Here is a 22286-nt window from a genome sequence, read left to right as displayed (position 1 = left end):
AAAGAATTAAAATGAGAAAGGGGAAAGAACAGCAGGAAGGAAGAACTGCTACTCTGACTTGTACATCAGCACAGCAGTTCTGTTGGCAGGAGGATCTGCAGGAGATCAATGGAAGGGGGATAGTCTTCCATCTTAAATGTATAAATGCTGAAAGGCCACAGGATTCTCTCCCAGTTGAAAGGGAAAGCTAAACATCAGAAGCTTCAAGAACAATAAAATCTGTCCTCAAAAATCTTACAGACATTAATTATAGAACTGTCAAACTGTATGTTAACTAAATACCTAACATTAACTACACACATAATGCTGTACATTGATATAATTCTGCCATAGCCCAGTTTGAGTGTACAACAGTCCAAGCATCAAATACAGCAAGGATTACAGAGAAAGATTTCATTTATACTTGAATAAAATAGTGATTAATTCAAGATTCTACCCCAGCCCTCAAAAATGTTCTAGAACTGTGGCCTCTCCATTACTAAGGCATGTTAATTGAGTGCACAAGACATCTAAAAATAAATAAAAGAAAATTAAAACAAGTTTATAATAAAGCCACACAAACCAACACTATAGCAGCTGTTACACTAAAAAGACAGGTCTCTTAACCCTCTCTCCCAGTTTTCATCTAATACAGAGGACAGTGCTTCTGGAATTGTACATTTCAGTCTATAGATATATATGTATGTGTGTAAATAACAATTTACAAGTCACACCTATGCACCTGTTAATAGTGCAAACATTCCCTTCTAATGTTTGAAAACATGTAAAGCATGTCAGATTTTTGAATAGTAGTCTTTTGGTCCATCTAGCACTTGCACATAGATAAACGTAAGCAGAAGATACTGACATGATATGAAAAGCTCTAACTATACAAGTCTAAAACTACAACAGTTATGGGATACTATAAGCTTATGTTCTACTTCTTCACTCCTAAAAACCTCCATTCATTGCTATAAACCCTTATGAAGCCTAAGAAGGTTAAGATATAACTCCTGTAGCTCTTTGGTTGTTTTCACCTGACCAGGTGCTTAAGAAAAATGCAATTCTTACAAAAACTTCCTGGCTTTCAGGTAACAGCTTTAGTGGTTTTGTTGTTCCCAGTTTTTTTGTTTAAGGCATTGGAAAGAATGGAGCGCAGGAACTAAATTGATGGAGGTGACATAGTTTGGAGGTAACCAGCCCTCTGCTCTAACAGGTGCATTCTGGTGACAGGCAGGGGGATATGGGAGTGTTCAAGCACCTATTTCCCTGCTTCTTCCTGCCTCGCTTCCAAAGAGATGCCTAGCAAGAAACTTTCTTTCAGAAGTCAAATACATTTAAATCCTTTAATAAACCCCAAGTAAAAAAAAAAAATTATTCAAAAGAGCTGTAGAAGTGACAACACTTTACAGAGCTGCTGACAGCTACTGCAAGACAACTCCCTTAAGGAAACTTCGGGAGAAAAAGCAAGCATCAATCTACTGAATATCTCAATACACAGATCTTCCAATGAAGATTTGCATCACAAAACTAAGTTTGCTCTTCAGTGTTAACATCATGAGAAAAACAAAGACTTGCCGAGTATAATATGTATTACGAGCATTAATATACTTGCTGCATAGTTTACTCAGTGTTCTGCATGAAAAATACTGCTGTATAGTAGGAAGCAAAGACAACAGACTTGTATATATGATTTGTAGATAACTGAAGATTTAATTAACTGCAGGATAAAAATTTAGTAAAACATCACGTTTCTGCAAACAAGAGAGGAAGAGCAAAGGCTGCAGTGAACTTTTGCAGAAAGAAATCATTAACACACAATGTAAACTATTCAAGGGCACTTCCAGCAAATTTTTATCTTAAAACACAAAGGAGTACACATATAAAGAGGGTGTATATGTAAATGCATGCATGCCTTTAACAGATTGATTGCAGCATGCACAAAAGTGCACCAAGTGAGTTTTCCTTACCTGTTCTGGTAACTGTAGTAAGTGGCATCTCGAGGGATTGTGCACAGCTGTTTGCCATAGCAACACAAAGTCTGTGGCGAGAACTCCAACTGCAAAGAGGAATGGGTTGTCTTAGTACTCATACATGTTTTCACTTGCTCTCCATGGGAAGCAAGCGTGACCCAGACAATGATCATTTCCACCTTATTCTGTGCACAGATCGCACAGTACAGCAAATGTATGAAGTGCTAGTCATAAAAAATGTTCAGTGGACTGTTATTCTCAAGTTAGCTCTTCTCCAAAGACAGAAAGCATATCAAAACAAGACAATGGAAATGAAATACACAGTCTCAATATACAGTGAAATAGCGAGCACTTCTTCTGCAGTAACAAAACCACATCTGTTTAATTTGCAATAGCAAACGGGTTTGCCCTAATCAAAATAAGCTTTCAGTTACTGACTTTTTCTCCCCAATGGCTTATATACAAATAGATGATTTAAGCACTAGATAGAAGATCCATAAAAATCTCAAAATCAGATTACTTCAGGGTTGCTAAAACCTGGTAAACTTTCAAAGTTTTTGACACACTGTAACTGCTAACAACTGCAACTGTTGTATTTTTCCCCCTTCAATACCAGGAAGCAAGCAGTAGACTAGAAATACTTATTTTCTTACCTTTCTTCCACAGCAATAACCAAGACTTTGCATAACTGGGTCAATTTCTTGCTCAAACACCTCTGCCAGTTTGGAACAGTACTTATATACCCGAGATGTTTTGCGGTTATACAGCCAGGCATTATTGAACATGAGCCAGATGTCATCTACATATTGCCACGGTTCCTGATACTGTCCTGTGTCTAGCTTCCTCTTGATAGTAGAAAGGTCCATGGGGTTCTTCACTATGTCAAAATAATCCTGCAAGAATACACAGTGTATCAAAACACTACTACAGAACTATGTTGTGACACGACAGCATGTGCATTCTCAGCATATAAATTCTTCTGCAGTACAAGAAAAACAGGTTCCTCTGACTTCATTGTCAAACCGCTTGTCACATACAATGAAATCTCCAAGTAATACCATATCACTCCCCAGTGCTTTCTTTTCATCATTCCTTTATTTCTCAGGCTCTGTTGCTCTTCCGCTCCTGATGAAATGAAGCCACTCTAATTTTAGTCAGCAAAACAATTATTACAGAAAGTAGGAAACAGCAATGTTTTTGCAGCCACTGCAATCTGAGGATATACACAAGAGCATTAATAGAAAGCAACTGTTTTTAGTAGACCACACAACCTAATAAACAAAAAGAAATAACTTTACTAGATGATAAAAGATACCACGTCTCCTCTAAAGAATGCCTTTTCCAACCCCCCTCATCAGTTATGGGACCACTTCTCCTACAAAAGTCCTCAGAATATGACAGCCAATTGAGAGCTTGTTAAAGCATATTAACAATATTTATGCCTGCTTACAATACAGGAGGCCTTGAATTTTTGTAGTATCTATCCTAAAAAACCCCATGCCAAAACCAAACAAAAAAAACCTTTCAGGCAAAAAAATGTTGCCCAAAGCACCCAAGTAGGACTTTTATGTCTACATATTTGTATATAAATAGTAAACTTGTGTGGTCAGTCCAGAGAGTTTAAAACACAGATCCTTGAAGGATAGTAATGTCTTCTGAAGACAATTCTAAAACAAGCAGAAAATTTGACCTAAGCAAAAACTGTAACTTGAATAGTCTCTTCCTTGCTTCTAACAGATTAATAATCATTGATGGATTTTTTTTTGGTTTTTTTTTTAAAGTGGCCTTGATCTACTTATTTTCTCACATATTCAGCCAAGTTTTATATATGATGAGGAACACCTATGGAATTCAGCAATAGAAGCATCACAACATGAAGCAACATCCACAAAAAGCCCACACAGCACTGGGGATCTGTTGGTAATCACTTCAGTGTGTGGGACACCTGCTTACCTATCAAAAGGAACACAGAACTGAACAAACTTTTTAAAAAACCCAAACTTTCCCAAGTCAGACATTGTGTGTTCCACTGCCTAATGCATCAATATAAAAATGTTAACAAGACAGAGTTAAGCTGTTCTCAAACAGGTGTGTCATAATACAGAAGTTTTAAATTGAAGCCAGGAAAGTATCTCGCTAAGACACTCACAGGAATTCCTAGTAGCTGGGGATCCACAGGCTGTCGAAATGGAAGAGACTCTGGATCCTGACGGTAAAGTGCCTCCAGTGTTGGCATAAGCGCTTGCCGCAACTCCTCTGGCTTGAAAACTTTGAAGAACAATCAACATTAGAAAGATAGCAGAACCAACTGTAAGGAAGAAACCTGCTGGAAAATGTGAGGTCTGTGGAAAAGACTACAGACAATGGGTTTAAGGTACTTGGCATGGCTTCTTTACCCTCTGCAACACTGAATTCTGAGGAGGATATTAAAATGATCACCTGGACACAAGGAGATGGCCAAAATATTAAAGAGAATCTTGTTTTTATCATAGGAAGACACTGCTATATTTAATAGAGCCAGTTTACATTCCAGATACAGCCCTTCTCTGAGGTCCCAAGAAAAAAACTTGTCTAGAAAATCTGTAACTGAAGTGTATTTCAAATCTCTACTGTATTGATAATTTTACTAAGGCTTAATGTCTAATACTAAAGTCTTAAAGAACTTGCCCAGAGCCAATTACGAGCACATGTATTACTAGATATTTTTGTCCAAAAGCCACAAAGAAGAATCCATATAAACCTACTGAGTATCAATGAAGACAGCCTGGGGTTTTTTCCCCCAAAGATTTCTAAAGGGAGATTCAGTGAATTTCAGTCAAAACAGTGTTCCTGCTTACTTTTTTTCTTAGACTGCCCAGCTGCTGGAGAAGACTGAGTAGCTGGAGTAGTAGGTCTTTCTTCCCCCTCTGGTACTTCAGTCTTCACTTCAGATTTCTTCTCTTCTTGCTCCATTGGGTCTGGTTTACATTCTTCCACAACTGGTTCTACTTTAACCTGGAAAGTAGTTTGGAGCCTGTCACTTAGTGTCTTGTGAAGTCACCCATCCACGTTTCTGTCCTTTAAACCTGTCTGCCATCCTGATCACCACTCTTTCCTAGGATTAAGGGTATCTACTTTGTAGTCAAAAGTTGCCTAAAACTTGAGCAGATGTGCTAGAATGCATCTTTAAATACTACAGTAGTAGCAACGACGAGCTGCTAACCATTCTGAGCTGCAAGTAGACACACAGGTACTTATTGAGCTCTTCAGGCAGGTCTGACAGTCTCTCATATACTGGGGCTGCTAGGATGACACTACTGGCAGCCACGCTCATAGCTCTCCTCAGTGACAAGTTGTCAGAGCCCAGTAAAGCAGCCCATCATGTACATACAGAATCACAAAATCATTTAGGTTGGAAAAGGCCTTTAAGATCGAGTCCAACCGTAAACCTAACACTGCCAAGTCCACCACTAAACCACGTCCCTAAGCACCACATCTACATGTCTTTTAAATACCTCCAGGGATGGTGACTCCACCGCTTCCCTGGGCAGCCTGTTCCAATGCTTGATAACCCTTCCGGTGAAGAAATTTTTCCTAATATCCGATCAAAACCTCCACTGGCACAACTTGAGGCCATTTCCTCTCATCCCAATATCTGCTGTTTTAACATTTAACAGCTGCCAATAACATGTGAAGGACTGACATGAGTGCCCTCTTACATTGGCATTCACCAAAAAACCTCACAGCTGCACACATTATCACGGTCCTCTCTGTGGCCACTGGCTTCTACCACCATTTCACCAGAAAAGAGACACCCTTCTTTAGGAAGAAGTAGAGGAAGACAACAATCAAAATAGCAGCAGGAGGCAGCACCTACAGCTCTCATTGAACTCTGGAAGGAATGGCTTGCATGGAAACAGAAAGCATCTAGCAGCACTAGATAAAGATACTCTACCCAACAACTGGCCAACAATCTCACCTCAGATTTCTCCTCCATTTGCAGCTCTGTTTGTTCTGGTTCCCCTTCATCTGTTTTAATATCCATTTTCACTTCCTGCAAGGGTAGCTGCTGCTGCTCTGGAACAGTCTGCTGAGAGTTCACCTCTGTGCTGCTGGTGGATGGGGGGTTGGATACCTGCCCATCAATGCTTACGGCTGGCTGTGAAAGCTGAGGGAAAAAACACACATTACAAACAGGCTTCTAATGAACTTATTTTTCTTTCCCTAATTTACCTTTACCTATACTGCATTTCCACCAAGTTTAAATGCACTCTAGTCCTTCTACTTGCTTCACCTGAAGAACATACTGCTGTACAACTCCAATTATAGAAAAAACATGCAACAGAAACATGCACTAGAAGGCCTAGTATAGAGAAAATTACATACTGTTTCCCTGTTGTACACCACCGCTATGCACATGTAGACATAACTGAAGACCTCATCCATGTTTCACAGTGAATTTCAAAACATGCACTACAATTCTGAAAAATACCCCCTCTCTGGAAACATGAGATCGTCTGTAGACTTGTCTTGATGCAAAAAAGGTTACTTCCCAAATGCAGAAAAACCTATTTTGATATTAAACATGCCAGAAGCTACCTCCATTATCACGGGCTCGCACAAAAATAAGAGACCAATTGAAAATTAAACCTTACACTTAAACATTTGCAGGGAAAGCACAATTAAGTATTTGCTTACAGGTGTTGTGGGGTGCTGAGGCTGCAGTGGTGCTGTTGGTGTGGGAACTGATGCAGTCGTGCTCTGCTGTGACAAGGGTTGCTGCTGTTGCTCTGCAGAAGGGGTAACTGGAACTGGAGGCTGGACTTGTGGAGGCAGCTGTGCCTGCGGAGGCGTTGGAGTCTGCCTTTGAGGGGGGTGCATAGTTTGCGACTGTGGTCCAGGTGGCATTGCCTGAGGAGTAGGTGTGGGGGCAGAAGTGGCAGCTGCTGCTGCCTGCTGTTGCTGTGATCCCAAGCCTGGGGGCGTATGGTGAGGTGTTGGGGTTCGGCTAGGTACTGGAGAAGGAGAATTTCGGTGCATGGGAGGCTGTGGAAGAGGTGGGCAGTGAATATGGCTCCCTTGAGAACCTGGAGCCATAGCAGGAGAATTCACAGGACAGGAAGCGCTGGTCATTTGTGCCTGTGGGCAAACAAGTACACAACTGCTATGACTTGAAATAGAAAAAAGCGAGAGAAACTACTGTCAAATGGCTGCTTTCCCACAGTTACTGGCATACTTTTAAAAATGTCACAAATTGTCTGTTTTATTTTTTAAAACTTTTATTTCAAAAGGAGAAATGGTGTATTCGATTTATTTTGCTCCACAAGAACATAAAGCTGTTTTATAATTTATTCAGCTCTAAAGGAGAAGTTTCAATAGAATAACTTATACTTGTCAATATATTTAAAGAACCGCACACCTACACTCCCAGTTTGCAAAACATTTCTTTCTAAAACTGCAGATTTGTACATCCTGAATATGGGACAACACACCACAGTGAAAAATTGCACTCAAATACACTTAGGGTGCCCATGCCCCACCCGCAAAACTAGAAACTGAATTTATCATCAGAAATAAGTACAGCTGTAACTGTACCATTATGAGATTACAAAAAATTGTATTCGTCAAGGAAAAAAGCTGTCACTCCACAGTAATCTTGCCTGCAAACTAGGAAGAAGCATCAACGAGAAGCAAACTGACGTTCCCTACTTCTTCCTGGCCTGAAAGGTTCTTGCTGAAAAGGGAGAGGGAAAGGACAGAAAGGAAACTGCTAGACTAAGTTCAGATCTTTAGTAGTGATAACCCTCCTATGCCCCAAAGCCAGCAACACACATTGATCCTGTATAGACATGCCTTTTTATGACTTATTCCACCATCTCTTAATTTCTCAGGCTCTGCTGCTTCATTGTTCAGCAAGAAATTCTTAACTACTGCATGCCGAGTAACAATTTCTTCTTTGCTCCATGAAAACAAACTCCTCTGTCACACTTAAACTTAAGCCTGAGAACAAGCCAACAATGTTTCACCCTTGCCATACCCAGTGCTACATCAGCAAAACACAGGGTTGCAATAAATGAATTCAGTTTATTATAATTCCAAAAGCATCTTGAGAAAACAAGTCTTCTCCATTACTACAAACTGAACAAGGAAACCAGTAAATGACAAAGCCCACTGACACTGCTTACAGAAACCAGAAACTTACTTGAGAAACTGGTGTCTGATTGCCAGGCTGAGTCATAGGCATGCTCGCTGTGTTCATTCCTGGGGAAGAAGCAGGGAACTGGGTCTGTTGTAGAAACTGATTCTGACCAGAAGGCTGGCCAACTCCTGGTTGCTGCATACGTGAAGGAAATCCCATCTGTTGGAAGAGAAAGGAACTCATTTCACACAATGTGCGTACACCTCCATAACATTTTACAAAAAAAACATTTATCTTGTTGCAGAAATTGATGTTTGCTGGTTAGCTGTAGGATAAAATATGGAAAACCTGCTTACAGCTCCTCTCAACAGACAGAAATTATGATGATTTCCATTGCAAGCCAAGGAAAAGGATATTGATTTCAGATTGGGACTGTGACTTAAGATTTATTTTTGTTCCTTGCATTAAGGATGCACCACCACAAAAAGCCACTTAAACTTAATTTTTAGGCAATTTTTCACACCAAGATCTAAAACCTTACCATAGACTGTCATGGTTTAAGCCCAGCCAGCAACTAGGCACCACACAGCTGCTCGCTCACTCCTCCCCTCCCAGTGGGATAGGGAGGAGGAACAGGAAAAAAAATTAAAACTCATGGGTTGAGATAAGAATGATTTAATAACCGAAGTAAAATAAAATGCAGTACTAACAATAATAAAATAATTGTAATGAAAAGGAATAAAATAAAAAAAAAAACACAACAAAACAAAACCAAAACCACCAAAACAAAAAACCAAAAAACCCCCAAGAAAAGACAAGTGATGCACAATGCAATTGCTCACCACCCACTGACCGATGCCCAAGCAGCAATCCACCTCCCCCGAGCCAACTCCCCCCAGTTTATATGCTAAGCATGACCTTCTATGGTACAGAATATCCCTTTGGCTAGTTTGGGTCAGCTGTCCTGGCCATGCTCCCTCCCAGCTTCTTGTTTGTGCACCTGCTTGCTGGCAGAGCACAGGAAACTGAAAAAAACTTAACTTAGGATAAGTACTACTGAGCAACAACTAAACCATCAGCGAGTTATCAACATTATTCTCACACTAAATCAAAAACACACTGTACCAGCTACTAAGAAGAAAATTAACTCTAACCCAGCCAAAACCAGGACATAGATCAGACAAATCTTTCAGTGGAGATGCAAGAGAGGAACCAAAGGGTCAAGAGAATGAAGAAATAATGCTTGATTTTTTATATTTCTTTTATTTATTTATTTAAAGGAAACAACAGCCAACAGAAGCAAACCTGTGAGCTCAACACCCTGGACCAAACACCCACTGACCTGGTTCATGGCCCCAGCCTGGCTTAGCTGTCCAGGGTGCTGAAGAGGAGGGGTTTGCCGGGGTCCCATCGATGACAGCTGCATGTTCATCTGGCCAAACTGATTCATTCCTGTGAGTTTGTGCCAAGAAAACACTTATAAACAAAGGCCTGAATTCTCCTTTGGGCACCGTTCAACATTAGGAGAAGAAATGCTGTCAGTCTCTTCCTAATTTTGTTTTCTAGCAACCGGTTTTCATGCATGCAATACTATAAAGGAAATATTTCCTTCTATCAACCAGTTACACGGAATAATTTTAAATATAAAGCATCCAAGCTACCATACTCCTTCAGAATACAGGCTAGTTTCCCCCCCCCCCCCGAAAGACTTGTTTCCACTAACTGTTATCAAAGCTCTGAAGTTTGAGAACTGCTGGAATACATGATTAAAAAAAGCAAGTGTCACATCTACTGCTGAAGATCAACTTTCTACAGCAAGTTGCATTATCTTAATTACACATTAGAAATTCACTTATTGAATGCCAAACTGTATCTTCACTTCCTTAAGCACTTCGTATGTTAGCTACAATACTTCTTGAATATGTAACAAAGGTTTGGCCCCTTCCTTCTGAGCAGTAATTCTCACCATCTTCCCTCTGCCACCAACATGTCCTCATCTAAGGTGGTTAGGCCTACCATGTTTGACTGACCCCACCATCCTATGTTCACACGATCAGAAGTTCCAAAAGCATCAGGTTCTTTATTTAACAGAGCAAGTAGCTAATATGCAGCTCTTACATTCATAAGATCATGAAATGCTATCAGAGATATATACAGTTTAAAAAATATATAATATATATACACCTATGTAAGTATTATACAATATAGATAGCTATTTTCTTAATCAAATGGGGAAACTGCAGGTGAAAAAAGGGCTATGACAGTTCAGCAAGAGCTGCCCAATTCCAACATTCCTTCAAAATCGCAGTAGTGAATTTTCTTCAAATACTTACCTGGCTGTGCCTGCATGCGATTCATCATCTGGTTTGGCACATTGGCACGTATCAGGGTTGGGTCGGGAAGAGGACCATCTGGAAAAAAAGATACTGGAATAAGATTATGGCTTTTAGAAGACTGAACATCTTAGTGAGAATTTTATACATGGCTTTTAGTGTGTAAAACAAAAAGAATTTAAAAAAAGTACAGACACAATCCAGTAACTCTAAACACTCTTGAAGAGTCCTCAAAGTGTGAAGCAAAACCAAAAACTTCCTTGAAAATATAAGCATGTCCCATTGACAGAAATATCCTCCGACTTAAGAGTCAGCTTTCAGAAACTGAAGACAAATTTGAAGTATGCTATCAAGGTACAACTACAAACTCCGTAGCTCACAAACGTTCCAAACCACAAGAACTTCTACAGACCACTCTACACAGTTACTGCACCTCTATATTTAAAACACTATGAAAACTATATGGTTCGATAGAGTATTTACCAAAGCTCTGAAGTTTGAGAACTACTGAAGTACGTGATAGATAACCGGAAGTGTCACATATAGTGCTGAAGATCAACTTTCTACAGAAGTTACAGCAAACAAAGTCACAGCATCAACCTTTAATGATCTTTCTTGGATCTTGGTAATGCATCTTGGTAAATCCTGTTCCGACTTCAAGCATAAAAAGACCCAGAACTGGATTTACCAAGATACATTCAAATTTAAGCAGGAGAAAAAGAACTCAGATGAAGATTCTTGTAGCATGTGCCTGGACCTACTGGATCTTTATGCAGTGTTAGGAAAAAAACAGGAAGTTTTTTGTCTCCTCAGTTGACTAACTCAAATTTTGACCCTATGTTCTCAGACAACTTAATACAGTGTCACTGACAGCTATATATCTGTTTCCATGAAGTATCTTAAGAACTCCATTCTTCACTGTAAAGTATCTAAGAACATGCAAGACTGAAAGAATCAAGGATAAAAATCCTCTTCTTTTGAGAAGAAAGCTCTTGGGACAGAGTTGGGACGGGGACAGGGGAGGGGAGTGCTCTACAAAGTATGTTTGCAGAACCGTTGCATGTAGTTTTAAGCAAGACGGCTTCAGTCTCCAGATCTGTCAGTTCAGAATCACAGAGGGGGAAAAAAAATAAAATAATCTTAAAGCAGACTGTGGCTCAAATAGTTAAAATATTAGTTCTTTTACAGTTAAATCAGAGTATTGAATGCAATTTTATTTAGAAATGTACAGTTTAAAATCCAGTATTTCGATTATTTACAGGACTTAACTGGAAATACAAGATTACAATGTCAGCAGATGCCTCTCTCCACTTTCTAACTAGAAATATTACCCACAATAACGTTACCTGTTCTTAACTGTTACCCAAATAAAAATATACTAGATACCTGACAGCTCACAGCACCTTGTCCCTTCCTAATGTTTGTGAAGAGACTTCACACTCTTTAGCAGCATGATAGTTTTGATCATTAACTCCTCTCCAAAGTAAATTTTTTTCTAATATACAAATGCATAGTTAGCAGGGAATCTAGTAATAATCTGTTTAGCATTAGGAAGGTCAATTCAAGTACCAGAACTACTGTGAAATAGAAGACAGCTGCAGAAGAAAAAAAGTGAAATCTGGTTTTCATTGCATGCTGGAAAGGCCATTTGTCCGAAAAAACAGACGTGGCACAGAACAAGCACTACCTAAACTTTCAAAGGCATGAACACCTAAGCGCTTCATCATACTCTCTACTTAGCAACAACAGTAGTAGTAATGATCATTTTAAACACCACACAACTAAATATTATGAGAAGATATTTCTCTTTAACTGAAGAGTAACTGAAGTTATCTTTAAATCAATTAATTCTAAAGGTGAATCTAATAAGACTGAAGTTCTACGTTAAGTATGCAACTTAATCTCCATTCCCTCCACCCTGAAAGTAAGTGTAAATGTTTACAATATTTCAATTTGTTCAGAAGACTAAATACTTTCAGATAATCTATGGTCGTTAATTAACACATAAGCAAAGCAAAGATTTTGCAATTACTTCTGAACAGAGGAGAAAGTTCTGTTTAACTTTGAGCAAGCCAGGTACCTGTGAAACAAGAAGGGCAAAATGGTCACCAGCCTACCAAAATGACAGTAGAGGATTCCCCTGCACCAGGTATTCAGTAACCCAACTGTTCTTACTTGCAGACATCCCTGGCTGGGGCTGTCCCATATTGGGCCCTTGATTCATGGGAGCCTGCGGCATGCCTGGAGCATTTGGGATCATGTTTTGCTTCTGCAGCCTGGTCCTTCGTTTCTCCTCCAGCTCCTTCTGAATCTTATAGATCTTCTCCGCTAGCAAGTGATAGTACTCTGCCTGTTGGGGAGCAATACAAGTCAGGAAAGGAATGGGGACACACACTAAGCAAAGGCAACAGGTCATAGTGATCCAAGCTCGGAAAACAGCCTTCCACACACACATTTCAGCTTGGGTGGGGGTGGCTCTCCCTTTACAGGGGCTCCCGCACAGATAGGAGGGCAAAACCAGAGCACCGCTCAGGGCATTGCTGGCAACCATTAGACCAACACCAGACGTTTCTCTTCTCGTGTCCGACACTTCTTTGGGAGAATCACAGTGAAGAGCTTCACGCTGCCTTCAGCGAACCCCGAGAAGTCTCAGGCACAGCACAGCCCAACGGGCACCCCCCCTGACTCCTGGCACACCCAGGCAGAAGCCTGCAGCTGGCTGGTTCCTAGACCCCATCCAGCAGCCCCTGAACACATGCTTCCTCAGCCTGGGACTCTCATCTGCGCTTTCACTCCTCTTCCTCCCCAATCACTACGCGGTCGGGGGAGAGACACACGACTAGATGACAGAGGATGACACCTCACCCTGCTGTTTGCCGATTCATACATATCCCCTTCCACTTTCCGAGCATATGCCACCAGATTCTCCATACGCCGATCCTTCAGTGCTGCGGGGTCAGGAGTAGGAAATATGGCTTGGACTCTGGGGGAGGGAAAACAAAAAAAAGAAAAGCGAGCCAAGTGATTAGGATGTCCCCAGGCAGGGACATCAGCACTAACCCCAGTGATCTGATCTGAACACAAAGCAGCAAGCAAGTCTTCTGACAGACTGCGGCACAGCTACGGCTCCTGGGGGATGCTGCCCCCATGTCCACGGCTTGAGTACAGAGCGGGACACTTCCACTGCAACAGCCCCAAACCAGCAGATGCAGCTCCATCCATCTTTCAGGCTTCTGCTTTCCCTTCTCACAGGCCCTGACAAAACTCACTCCCTGGCCCCCTGGTTTTGGAAGCCAGGCTTCCTCATGCTCCCTCCACCTCAGAAGCAGCAGCTCACCCAACAGCAGATTGTTTTGATATTAGCTACTCACAATTTATGAACAAGGTGGTTTCGGAGATCCTGAGTAATGTCTTCATGCCACTGCTTTCGAATTCCGGTATTGGATGGTTGAGCTGTTGGCATGGCTCCCAAACTGGCAACGTTGGTGCTTTCACTCATCATGGGGCTTCAAAAACAGAGCAAGAATTGAGGGCAAAAGTCTAGCCCAAGCTTAGTCATCTTACAGTCATAGCCTCTTTTAGAATAATGTTAGGACAAAGTGCTAGTTCAGCCATTCCCTAATCAATGGACAAACTCTGCAGAAATAGCTGCACAGACACCAAAACAACGCCATGAAAGAGTACATGCTGTCCTACCCAAGGATTTGGAAAACTGCAACAAAAGCTACAAAATCCAAAGGGAGAGATAGCCATCAATGGCATTTACCCCACTGTTTATGTAAGAAGTGCCATGAGATCAAAACAAAATCACTGGGGTGCAAAGAATAATTCAACTTACTTTTGAGAATTCATGGTTGAATGTAACATTGAGTCAGGCAGCAGATTAGGGGTTTGAACCCCTACTCCTCCGTTCACTCCCATTGGATTTGCACCTAGAAAACAGAAGAATAAGTATTCTTAAATGAACAGGCCATTTACTGTGCAAAATCAGTAATTGCTCAGCAATAACAAGGGTCTAGGCTTTCAAGTACTTTGACTTTTGTGACGGGAGTACTCTCTTTACCCTCTTCCTTTTACAAACTTAGAAAAAGTCTGAGGCACAACACTGGTGACCTCCAAGTGAAGCACCACACGACATTACTCCTCTGCACACCTTCCTGAACTTCTCAAACAAGCAGTTTCAATTTGCTGCAAACGTTATGTACTAGAGTCCTTTTCTGTGATTCCCTAACTAAAGATTCAACATTACCAGCCACTTCTGGTTTTTTGTTTAGAAGCGGTTGGAGTTTTTTTGTCATTCAGGGGTTTAGGATATATATTCACAAAGGCTTCAAAAACTTAAAACATCAGCTACCACCTACATCTGACAAGGTCCCCTCTCACCCACTCCATACTTAAGGATCCTACAACTAACTCCAATGTTTGTACTAGGAAGGAAAATCTGACAATCCTTTGCAGGAAAAACCTCTAGTAATTTGTTACATACCAAAATCTGCTTTTCTGAATCACAGCAGACCTCAATCACCATAAAAAATAGCCTATTTTCCTCACAGACTACAGTTAAGACTCAAATAGTGAAGAAAAATGCAGCACATTTCTGTATGGAGCTTCTGAATAGAACACTTTCTGAAGTTGAGAGTAGCATGAAAGCCATTACCAAGCTTCACATGTATTTAGGACATCCAAATCCTACAGAATCTGTATTTCAAGCCAAATTAGACATTGTATACAAGAGAAATCCACTGAAATTAAGTATATCAAGCCTAACACATACGTCTAATATCACAACCAAGTGTTTAACAATCTTTTCATAAAGCTGCCTCCCACCTCCCTTCCCTTAGCCACTTTCTTCTCCTTCCCAAACTCACTTTGCAAGCTGGTGTAGAAGACAACTGTCAACCTTTGCCTTAACTCTCCCTTTTCAACTGCCAAAACCAACCATTTGTTTGATCTACTTAGGACTGTATCTTTTCACATCCCAGTCCTCACCAAATCCTGCTGTTTCTCCTAAACGAGCCCAGTTGTCATGTAGGCCATGACCTGCTAATTCCTATCCCACCTGTTGTTATTCCCTCCTTAGCCACCCATTCCTAATAATGAAACAACAGCCAAAAGTCTACACTCTCCATACTACTTCTTTCTACATTAAGCTTCAGTTCTTCACTCTCCAAGATCTTTTCAACCCCACCTCATTGGATTTTCTTATCAGTGCTATAAGGAGTACCCAATAAGAACATACAGGCCAAACTCTGTGCCTATTAAAAAAACAAAACAAAAAACAAAAAAAAAAACCCCAGAGAACCATTTCGCTTCAGAAAAATGGATGACACATTCCTTTCAACCCCCTTGCTATAACATTTTGGAGCTTCTTAGAAATTCACCTATTTGTAAAACACTCTAATGCACAGTAGAAAACCATATTATTTTAATCTAATTAAGACTAAGCTCTCAGGACCACCCCCACCCCCCTTTAAAAAAAAAAAAAAAGCGCTTTACACACTAGAAGGCAAATTTTTAGCAGTATACAAGTCACATGCAACCTATGAGGACCAGTCATCTCGTTAACAAGTCTACTCTACCCAACAACCTCTTCTTGACTAACTCGGAAGTAGCATGTTCTTTGGTGCAGAAACAGCACACTGAACTGCAGCCTGCAACCAACTGCTACTCTCCTCTGCAATCTCTCAGGTCCTTCCCCATGGAATTCCTGTGCATACACAGCACTCATTCCATATGCAAGCTTGACATGGGGCATATAGGTAGGATCACTACAATCCCATACAAGCTTGTGATAAATCTCTACAAGCTCATCTTTCCTCCTTTCCATTAAAAAAACCACACCTCTACTTAAGCAACTCAAGCAACGAGCTGGGGGTGAGAGAAATTCCTGTGATGTAATCTCAAAGTATCAAAATTACAATTTGATGGTTAAATACTTCATTTGACACTAGTCATAGCCAGGTTAGCATTAATTGCACTTCAAATTAAAAGTCTTATGTAGTCTTTTGTGATTTTTGCAATAAGCCACCCACACAATTTACAGTTACCTGAGTCCACATGACAGGATTCAGAGAGAAAGTCTGTTATTTACTACTTTCCATTTTTAAAAACAAACATGTCTGAGATACAACTGTAAAATGCTGCAGTCTGAGTGACAAGGAAGTACACTTGAATACAGGCATTCCAATGCATGCATTTCCAATTAAAAACTCCTAAAAAGCCCCAAACTTGCATGACAGTACAATTATAAAGCTACAAAACAACATTAAATAAAATGCTCTGGAAAATTGGTTCTCAAAAAAAAAAAAATCGTTTTTCCAAAGAAAATACTTTTCCCAGAGAACTTGTTTACCAAGAGAATGCATCTGGGCCCTCTAATGTTCCTGTTCCACTGAGTAGTTTGCTATCTCAAGACTAAAATATTGCAAAGCCATACCTTTTGCAAATTAACTAGCAGTATTAAGCTAGTAGGTTAAGAAAATTTGCATTAGATATAGCATGGGAAAGTTGCCTGTAGTTTGCATTTTAACATTAACAGACAAACTTACTCATAGGATTCATAGAGCGCAGACCCTGGGGTGACTGTCCTTGTTGCTGATTCTTCACTTGAGCCTGGGGCTGTGTCTGCATCTGGTTCCCTTGATAGGTCAGTCCAAGGGCTGCGTAGGCTCTCTCGATGGAGCTGGGGTCTATCTGACTGGTAGTGTTTATGCTGGGCGTTGTCTGCTGCCCCACGCCCACGGAGCCAGTATTTGCAAGTCCTACTGCAGCTCCGCCCAGCAGCGCTGGAAGAGACATACCAAGTTAATAAGGACAGCAGCAGGTAGCCAAAGAGGTCCATGAAAACAGGGAAAGAACATAAAGAGTGCACTGGCTGTTCAGAACTAAAACATCTCCTTCTAGGAGCATGCAGAGAAGAGGCCGGGTGTGGAAAACCTGTCATGAAACAGGGAGACAAGTTTTGACCCAACCAGCCATTCCAACAATATGCTGTTTTCCCTTTGAGCTGCTGAGAGGAAATCCCACTCTAAGTATTTAGGACACATCTGTTTGCTTCAAACTGAAAACAGGCTCACCATGTCACAGAGGCTGAAGGCAGAAAGGTACATACAAGCTCTTCAGCAGCCATTGTAATGCCCTTTTTTTTTTTTTTTTAAATAATTTTCTTAAAATAAGAAATAGCTTAGCTCACATTAGTCATGAGAAGAGCCCAAAGTAACAAGAAAGGAGAAAGAAACAACATACAGGTAACACAGTGACAAAAACCTTGCCAAAGATTTTGGCAGGAAGACCAAGGGGACAAAAAGAGAAGGGGGAAGAGACATCTGATGCAAAACAAAGGATGAAGACAGAACCGAATATCATCAGGGCTGAAATGACACAACCCTCTGTGTGTGTACACATCTCCAGAACCTGGCCAGCTGGAAGACGTAGCAGTGAAAAGCCAATCATTTGGTTGAGAGCTATGACTTGTTCACCCTTACCACTCACCTGCTAGGAAAATCCAATAAAGTTAAAAAGCTTCCATAAACACAAGTTATCAGAGACAGAAGAATACTCTGCAACTCTAAAGCAAGAGGAAAGTCATATTACATGTTCCCAGGTTCAAGAGCATCACCACTATCACCTGGGTACAAGAAAGTTTAACTCCAAACATGCCTTTTACGGTTTTTCCAATACACAGAATTCCCCAGTAGACTTACATTGTTGATTTCTTTTGTCCCCAGCATTTTTGAGAGGCAAACATACAGGACAGTCATGTCTCGTACAATTCTTCCAGTGCGAGATGATTTGTCGGGAAGATGCGCAATGTGCCACTGAGAAAGGGAGGGGAATGAAAAACTGTTACAGACTACTGCCAGTATCTCCACATGGTCAACACAAACCAGGTAGGGAGCAACTATTTCTCTCAGGGTACACATCTATATCAACATGGGTCAGTAAAGTATTACTTGAAATAGTTCAGCACTAACTAGCCCTGAAAATGGAGCCAGATTTCTTCAACTACTATTGGCTCAACTAAAGCTTACTTGAAAGCTCTAAGTTATACACCCAAGCCTATGTCTCCCTGGCTTGAAGGATAACACCATATACATCAGGCATCAGGCAGACTGTACCAAGCAATTGAGATGCCAGCAATTGGCACAAGCTGGACAAGCCCAGGCTACCGAAAAGGTAGTATACATTTTCCTTGGCTACTAGGACAGACTAAGAGTTCACCAGTGCCAGTAGCAGCTTAATTCCTGGCTAGCTATTGCTTGAGATTTGTCTCTTCCATTTAAGGGAGACAGGTAGACTCCTACTTGCAGATTCCTGCTTTGTCTCTACCCTTATCAGAAGGCAGCATCCAAAAGATCTCACAGTGAGTTACAAAGTTAAGCAAAACATCTTCATGCATCTTTGTGCTACCTTGTCCCCTCTAAGTTGCCTAAACTTTAAAGGCTCAGAAGAAGTTTATGATTTCCATTCTTAAGGGGACAGATAGGTTAAAAAAATTCTACTTCCCAAGCCACCCACCACTAGTTCTCCATCTCTTTCTAGGAGCCCTTCTTGTCCTGGAAATGTTGACCACATCTATATAACCACTTCTCCACTTACCCTGGCAAGATTTGCCAGCCTGACAATGTGTCATGTGGTTCAGGACATTCTTCATGGTTCGGCAATGAGGGAGGTTGCACTGTCGGACCTCCCCGTTGGCCTGTTCTCGCCGCTGACACTTGTGAGCGTGTAAGAGGAGAACTAGTTGCTGCTGAATGAGTTTGCGTTTTTCTGGATCTGCTGTCGGTGCTCCAGACCCCATTCCTTGAGAAGCTGCTGGCCCCATCCCAGCTTGCTGAACTTGGGGAGCCTGCTGCTGGCCCTGGAGAAGGTGGAAAGGGAATTCCCAGAAATAAATCTGTTTTTGAGAATAATCCATTTAGCAAGGAAACAACAACAAAAAAAAATCAAAGAAGAGAAACAACTACTACATTCTGTGATTAAGGGAATAGCCCACCTACCTGTAGTTCTGGATGACTTATATTAAATATACCCCTTAGCAACAGTCCTGGCAATAATTCTCTTGCCAGCCACAATTTCTTCCCCATATTACTCTCCTAGTCCTAGCTCTTGCTTTATCCAAGACCACCAGAACTTTGCACATGCTCACAGGTTAATCTGCGGTGCTAGACCAACCAGAAAATATTAATAGCACTTAGACCTCAAATCTCCTCCTTATTTTGGAGGCTAGAAAGTTGCATCCACAATTCTTGCATTAATGAAAGAAAGCACCTCTCAGTGAATAGAGTTTTCCCTCTATTTCAGTATAAGGTGCCTCAATTTTGACTGTTCCTAGAAAAGGAGAATGAAGTGGAAGTTCTTGGAACCTTTTTTCATCAGGAGACTTGGACGTAGGCATTCAAAACAAGCATCTCCCACTCTCTGCTAGAGATGAAGCGCAACTTCAGGATAATACATGCCACAGAACTAATGTCAAGTATGGCAACATCTAGTACTTCTTCTGTACTTCTCTATTTCTTCAGACTTCTTTGTATTTCTTCCAGGTGACATTTGAGGAGTACTCAGCAAAGAAGAGAGGCTCAGGGACTCTATGTTGCTTCTATCACTTCAGTGCAACATCTTCAGTTTCTGACAGACTCTTCGCAGAGGGTTTTAGGAGGATGTTTGTGGAGATCTCCAGATCTTCAGAGCTCAGCTACCTGCATTTCTAAACCCCGGTTCTCCCACAGCTCTTCAGTACTAGTATTACCTTTCATTTTACAAGGAGACTTTACCAATTACTTAGTCCCCTTAGGGTTTGTATATGTTTTAATGGGACCATAACTGCCTTGTTTGCAGCCTGTCATTCTAAACGACAACTGAGATAGCAGCAACTTTTCATTCCTACATTCAGCTGGGTAGAAGTTCAACTTCAAAAGAGTTATATACTCTGCACTGAACACAAGCTTGACAGCTGGGGTTCTGAGCAGCAAGGTTTGGCTGTTTCTTTATTGGTTCATACAACCAACTGGTTTGCTAGACTTCTAATGTTTCATGCTCAACTTAAAAAACATTAAATAAAACTCACAGGATTGAGCTCTTTTTAATTCAAACGTACAAATGTTACCTGGAAACCGTTTTTCAGCAACAGTTACTAAGATCAAGAGACTGACCCTCCCAGGCAGTGGGCAGAGGGGTGGACTTTGAAGCGGGGAGAAACACAAGCTATATTCAGAAATGTGAATTTGTTTCCCAAATTAAAAAATATATATGGGGGGGGGGGAAAAGGCAGGACACATTGCATGTCATACCCCCAACCAATTTAAGCTTCTAAAATACTAAGGCAAACACATTCAGCCACCAGTGTTAAGCTCAAGCTAGGGAACCTAACATTAAGGCCTACAATTTATAAGCTTGGGCAGTCCACTTTCTGGCCATCCACTTTTCCCACCATTCTTACTTCCCCTTTCCTTAAGTCCTGCGGCAGTAGCAGTGTGGAGGGGAAAGGGGGAGGCAACAGGGCTACTACAGCAACAACTGCCAGGGAACCTCCAGCATCAGGACTGTTGTGTGTCATCATGTTAATTCAGAACACACACATGACTGGGGCTTCTAAGCCTTATCATAGGCAATACTTGTTTGAGAAGGGATACTTCTTTCTCCCAAAAGCATCAGCGAGTACAAGTAGGAAAACAATCCTTGAGACAAAGCTACACTGAGAAGGGGCCCAATATACCAATCACAGTAGAAGGGATGGGAGAGTAGGGCAGAGGTGTCCAAAGAGGTGGCAAAGCTCACTTCAGTTAAGGAGCTCCATTTCATTTTCTCTGCTAACAGGGTTTGAAGGGTGAAGAGTGGAGATGCAGCTTATCAACAGGGAAAGCACAACTCAGCCCTCTCCCTCCTACCAGACTTTTTAGGAGCTGAAGCAAGCACATTACGTGTGGATTCAGAGCATACATTCACACTGGGTACAACTGCTGCAAAAAACTTAGAACATGCCAACAACAGTGCACATTGTTCCACTTTGGTCTACTACAACATCTGGAGACACCTTTCATTCTACTTACCATGTTAGGCATTCCTGCCCCAGGAACTGGCTTCTTATCCATTGGAAACTGTGGTAAGCTATTCTGCAGTCCAGCTTTATTCTGCATCTGAGGCCCAAGTCCACTGGCTCCAATTTGCTGCCCGGTATTCTGACTATATGGCTGGCCGTAAGGGCTGGGATTGCTCATCATTCCCATCTAGGAATTAAAATGGTAAGATGTTCAAGTATGATAGCTTAAGTTCACAATGTAAAAGGCAAATGAATACTTCAGAGAAGCAAAAGTGATCACAGCCATAAACCAGCTGCAATGCAATAGTGATCCACATGCTTCCCCTGCTCCTTTATGTGCATGTATTTACCCATCACACAACATTAACTCCTCAACCAGACAGTTCCTATAAACACAGCAAAGCCAACTTACCAACCTTTGAGGTCAGTCTGGTCAGAATTGGCCTGATTATTTCTTTATAAAAGATTTTGTTGAGCAGATTTCTCATTTCAGCCTTCCCAATCACAAATTTGCACCATGGACTATGTAACTCACAAGTCTGGAAAAATTCTTCTGCTCCCTGCATCTGTGCAGACTCCAAACAGAGACAAATACCACCTTCATTCATACCAGCCGGGTTTATCCCCAAAACCTCCTACCCAACTGTCAGCACTCTCACAGCTCCTCTCCATACAGCCATTAACAATGCATGTCTGCATTTGCAGTACACAACCGGTTTCCATTTAAGAAAACACCATAGGCATAGGTAACACCGCACACAGTCACAGTAACTCATTTGCAGTGAGCTGTACTAGAGGTCAAAGGACATGGTAGGAAGGAACTCTGCAAACAAACCTATTGAACC

The 22286-nt window shown here is 41.2% G+C and overlaps 1 protein-coding gene across 1 annotated transcript in view; it reads right to left on the bottom strand.

Moving 5' to 3' along the window:
• Positions 1–22286, bottom strand: part of EP300 (E1A binding protein p300) — a 65786-nt gene that overhangs the window by 18753 nt on the left and 24747 nt on the right. Inside the window, exons 3-19 of the mRNA XM_052788970.1 lie at positions 21452–21628; positions 19002–19263; positions 18107–18220; positions 16952–17188; positions 14242–14335; positions 13775–13909; positions 13269–13386; positions 12579–12753; positions 10404–10481; positions 9413–9522; positions 8134–8289; positions 6630–7070; positions 5911–6099; positions 4790–4946; positions 4102–4220; positions 2606–2845; positions 1950–2038 (exon numbers count right to left, since the gene is read on the bottom strand). Coding sequence (XP_052644930.1) covers positions 1950–2038; positions 2606–2845; positions 4102–4220; positions 4790–4946; positions 5911–6099; positions 6630–7070; positions 8134–8289; positions 9413–9522; positions 10404–10481; positions 12579–12753; positions 13269–13386; positions 13775–13909; positions 14242–14335; positions 16952–17188; positions 18107–18220; positions 19002–19263; positions 21452–21628 — 2891 coding nt within the window. The remainder of the gene's footprint in view (positions 1–1949; positions 2039–2605; positions 2846–4101; positions 4221–4789; positions 4947–5910; positions 6100–6629; positions 7071–8133; positions 8290–9412; positions 9523–10403; positions 10482–12578; positions 12754–13268; positions 13387–13774; positions 13910–14241; positions 14336–16951; positions 17189–18106; positions 18221–19001; positions 19264–21451; positions 21629–22286) is intronic.

The sequence above is a fragment of the Harpia harpyja genome, chromosome 6 (genome assembly GCF_026419915.1).
Source record: "Harpia harpyja isolate bHarHar1 chromosome 6, bHarHar1 primary haplotype, whole genome shotgun sequence".
NCBI classification, from domain to species: domain Eukaryota; kingdom Metazoa; phylum Chordata; class Aves; order Accipitriformes; family Accipitridae; genus Harpia; species Harpia harpyja.
This window is presented reverse-complemented; position numbering and strand designations above follow the sequence as displayed.